Genomic DNA, 5082 nt, shown 5'->3' on the forward strand with positions numbered 1-5082 from the left:
GCATTCACTGACAAACTACATTAAAAGTTAACACTAAACCAGCCTGCTTCTGTGTGAAAAAATGGCAGGATTCTTGTGGAGGTGGGGTCTCTCGCCAGTAGCCTATGTAAATTCCCACAAGCCACGCCCCCTTCGTCCCTCCCCTCAGGCCCCTTCTCCCTGCTCCAAAACAGTGACAGAAAGTTGAAACTGAAAACAGTGACAATGTAAAAATCTTGACAGCGTAAAAAAAAAAAAAACTGTCTTTGAAAAGACACGGACATCAAGAAAAATTTTAAATTGACATTGAAAAACCCATCATGATGCAAACAAACGTCAAAGTGAAATAATATCATAGGATTATGAGATTATTACTTTTTGATGTGCGTGTTTTATACTTCAGTTCAACAGTTTTCAATGCCAATATTTTTTGTTTCAATGCCAAATTTTATTTTCAATACTACAGGTTGGCCAGGACTCCCTTGAAAAAGAGGTTTTTAATCTCAACGGGACTTTCCTGGTTAAATAAAGGTTAAATAAAAAAATAAAATAAAATAAAAGTAGAAGTACTGATTTCACTTCTTTACTCAAGTAAAAGTAACAAAGTACAGGCTTGGAAATGTACTTAAAGAATAAAAGTGAAAGTAGCCTAGCAAATGACGAACATTTTTTTAGAGAGCAAGCTGAGAAACTTCAGTGGATAAAAGACACTTTATTAGCTATATTGTAACTGGATGTCTGCCAATAGGCCTAAGACATCCCATATATGATTAATATGACAGAGACTGGGACTCCAGGTTCATAAGATTCTGATTTTCTCTCTGTGTGACGTTACGCACGTGTCCACGCTATTCTCCGACATGCGATCACAGTCACTCCTGTCGACGACCTTTTGTACAGAACTAAAGTAACGAGCCAGTTTTTGTAAAATTTAAGGATTAGAAAGTACCAATATACTCATGTTAAAATGTAGGGATTAAAAGTAAAAAGTCACCACAAAAATAAATAGTAAAGTAAAAAATATCTGCTTAGGTACAAATTCCCATCTCTGCATGGCACCACAGATTTTACTGTGGCAGGCCGCCATAGAGGAAACACTGAGTACTTTGCAGACAGGCCGATTTTATCCCCTCATTGTTGCTACAGGATTCTCAGCTGATCGCCATGCCGACACCTGTGAAACTGTGCCATCATCAACGTGACCCTCGATTGTCACTCACTCAAACCTTTCCTTTTCATCAGCAACCAAACAGAGGAACGTCTGTACTTCGTCAATTTTATACCGTAGCGTACGACAAATTTATGCGGGCTGCTATTTTCTAAAATCAGGGGCAAAATTGCACTGATTATGTTAGATTGGCTATTTAAAAATTGCGAGTATGTGTAGGATGTCCCATGTCACGCCAGTGACGATTTTCTTTGACCAAACGGTGGTCTGCAGTGTTTTAATTCCAACTTCTAGTTTTGGCTCAGCTCGCTTGCAACTTTGACAAAGGTGGTACCAAAAAACAACAGGCTACAGTCAAGCTGTGGAAATGCAGTCAATGCATTGTCCCCCCGCCCCTTGTTTTGAAGTGGCTGTGAGAGCGACAGTGGTGCGTGTGTGGTATTAATTAAAGGAGTGTAATTGGACTCCATGACGGGTTTTCCTCAGGCTTGCGCATCCTCAGCACAATGAGAAGAGGAGGAGAAGAAGAGCTGAAACTGCAAAATCACTGACTGTTAATCAAATCTGAGCTTATCCGAAGTGAGGAAGTCACACGGTTGCTGGGGGAAGATAGTGGGGGTGGGGTGAGGTAATAGAGCAGTAGATGTAGTTTTTGAGTGACAGCATGATGTGCTCTGAGCTCACTTCTTTTTCTTCTGTCTTTTTTTCCACTTTCTTTCCTGGTTCTGTTCTAGTTTGGGAGAACAGAGGTGATAGACAACACGCTAAACCCAGACTTTGTCAGGAAGTACATCCTGGACTACTTCTTTGAGGAGAAGCAGACCCTGCGCTTTGACGTGTGAGTTATTCTGTTTCATCCAGTCCTCATACCGAGGGGTGTGTATTTCAGATGTGCCGTCTTCTTCTAACCCATTTTTTTCTAACCCATTCTTCTCAATTCCTTCTTTTGTTTACACCACAAGCTTAACATCTTCTCCGTCATTCATTCTCCCTCTTCCCCCATTTATCTCTTCATCCCCTTTCCCACTTTCCTGTCTTTCATCTTCCTTCTTGCTCCCTTGTCACCAGCTCGGCTCTCTCCTGAGGAATAATTCATTGGTGCAGTGTCTCAGTAGTCACTCGTTGAACTGAGATTGGTATAAGGGTGATAAATATTTTATATAAAGTTGTATCCTCAATCTCCCTGCTGACAAGCAAAGCAAATGGTTGAAACAAATAAAACTCACTAAGACCCCCTTCCTCCCGTCTTTCACATATACTGTAGCTGACTTCCTCCTTTAGAAAAGGCCAGACTAGCAAGGAAGGTGCGGTTTCATTTTGAGATCTCCCGAACAGAGTCACGATAATTCTTTTTCCACTATCTCAAAAATGTGTCTTTGTTTTTTTCCTCCCTTCAAGCATGAAGTCCCAAGTGGACTTCAGTGATGTATCCAGGACTGAGCTGCAGGTCTCTGGGGATTTTTAGACACTTAATGAATTAATTTGGCATGCTATCATGATTCGACTCTGGAACAGGAAAGGAGGGAGTGCTTCCCCTCATAATTAGTGTTTCTCATTTACATCTTTCTTTTATCACAGAGGTGGGATCCAGGGCATACTGAGGTTTAATTACTTTTACATTAAGTTATACTGGCGAATGCTGGAAACTTTCTCTGTATTTGTAGATTATTTCAATATGATCCTTCAGGCATACTACGTAATTACATTCATAAACCATAGGACAACTTCCCTTAATTACCTGTCACATTTTTGCTTATTCTGTTTTTTGTCTGGCTGTTCCCTTTTGCCCCCTCACTGACCCAGGTGTGTTGTTGACAGGCAGAACATGTTAACGCTGCAGCCAGTATTCTGTTAATAGAGTCATTAGTAATGTGTAAAGTCTAATGATGGTCTGCTCACATATTTGGCCCTGTGATCTCTTTGTGATTTCAGGTATGACATTGATTCTAAAAGTCCAGATCTGGCAAAGCATGTAAGTTGTTTTATTTTATTTTTATTTTTTTGAAGTTCCGGAGTAAGGTTGGGCAGTATACCGAAGGGTCTTAAAAGTAGCAACGGTATCAATTTCAATACCGTCATTAAAAAATGCAATTCCCTTATATAGGAGATAAGGATTAAATATTAAATATAATTAATTTAATTCCCTAAAAATGCTTATGTGTGGTTGTCATCACGTGACAGTGAGGAGGAGAGAGAGAGAGAGAGGGGGAAAGATGACAAGTGGCACACCGTGTAACCTGGTTTCAAAGAAGTACATGACTTCTGCAGTTTGGCAGCATTTCGGGTTCCGACCTAATAAAAAGGGGGAGAGGTGTTTCAGTATTTGTGTTTGATATTCAGTTTCTTAATGGTGTAGGCAGTTTGGTGACGCCATCTGAGCCTTAGGTCATCATTTTTTTTATTATTAACAGTACTGTTTAATACAGTGTACCGCGGTAAAATAGGGAGGAGGTTTGACTGTATCAAAATTTGGACACTGCCCAACTCTATTCAGGAGTTCTACTTTATATTTTATCCTGAAATTAGTTTATTATTATTATTAGTCCAAATATATATATTTGTGTATATATGTATATATTTGTGTATATATGTGTGTGTGTGTGTGTGTGTGTATATATATATATATATATATATATGTATATGTGTGTGTGTACGCACACAGTGGGGCTTGAAAGTTTGGGCACTCCAGGTAAAAATTTGTAGTATTTGTGCATGAAGAAGCCAAGAAAAGATGGAAAAATCTTCAGAAGGCTTCAAATGACAGATTAGACGTTTGTATAATATGTCATAAAAAAAAGATTTTATTTCTATCTTTTACACTCACTTTCAAAATAACAGAAAACAAAAAAAGGCTTCTGCAAAAGTTTGGGCACCTTGCAGAGTGAATACCTTGTACTGCCCCCTTTGGCAAGTATCACAGCTTGTAAACGCTTCTTGTAGCCAGCCAAGAGTCTTTTCATTCTGGTGCGTCTGTCACGCACTGCTCTTTTAAGGTCTACCCGTAGATTTTCAATTATGTTGACGTCAGGAGATTGTGAAGGCCACGGCAAAACCTTCAGTTTACGCCTCTTGATGTAATCCACTGTGGATTTTGAGGTGTGTGTAGGATCATTATCCATTTGTAGAAGTTATTCTCTCTTTAACTTCAGCTTTTTCACAGATGGCATCAAGTTAGCATCCAATATTTGATTTGGATGCTAACATGGACATTGGACATTTGGACATTGGACATTTTATTCAATCGAATTTTCCTTCTACTCGTGAAATCTTTACTGTGCCACTAGCTGCAGTACAACCCTAAAGCATGATTGACCCCTCCTGCTTTTTCAGTTTCAGTTTTCCAGACAACTGCTCAGAATAATCCCATGGTGCTGATTGTTGGGGCAAAGTCAGATGAGTCTGGGCATTTAAAACCTTAAGATTGACATTACCTGGTCTTTCCAGACAAGAATTGAGAACAATCAATGACACTGTCAGGTCTCAGCTTTCCAAAGGGGGTCGTGCATGCTATAAACTATGCAGGGGGCCCAAACTTTTGCAGATGCCATTTTTTTGTTTTCTGTTATTTTTAAAGCGTAAATGATGGAAATAAAATCTAACTTTTTGTGACATATTATTTAAATGTCCATCTGTCATTTGATGCCTTTTGGAAATTTTTCCATCTTTTCTGGGCTTTTTTAGGCACATTAATATTTTTTTTTTACCTGGGGTGCCCAAACTTTTGAGCCCCACTGTTTATACATACACACAGTACAGCTAAAAAGTGTGGAACCACCTTCTCATTTTTGTGACTATTTACATTGTAGATTATCACTGAAGGCCTCAAAACTATGAATATGGAATATGTACTTAGCAAAAAAGTGTGAAATAACTGAAAACATGTCTTATATTCTAATTTCTTCAAAGTAGCCACCCTTTGCTCTGATAACTGCTTT

General features: G+C 38.9%; 1 protein-coding gene across 2 annotated transcripts in view; it reads left to right on the plus strand.

The window, feature by feature from the left end:
* The window catches only part of cpne5a (copine Va), a 76612-nt gene that overhangs the window by 20616 nt on the left and 50914 nt on the right, over nucleotides 1-5082 (plus strand). For both annotated transcript variants that reach the window (XM_034877249.1, XM_034877250.1), the window contains exons 4-5: nucleotides 1882-1985; nucleotides 3080-3119. In XM_034877249.1, coding sequence (XP_034733140.1) covers nucleotides 1882-1985; nucleotides 3080-3119 — 144 coding nt within the window. The remainder of the gene's footprint in view (nucleotides 1-1881; nucleotides 1986-3079; nucleotides 3120-5082) is intronic.

This window comes from Etheostoma cragini, chromosome 7 (genome assembly GCF_013103735.1).
Source record: "Etheostoma cragini isolate CJK2018 chromosome 7, CSU_Ecrag_1.0, whole genome shotgun sequence".
Lineage (NCBI taxonomy): Eukaryota > Metazoa > Chordata > Actinopteri > Perciformes > Percidae > Etheostoma > Etheostoma cragini.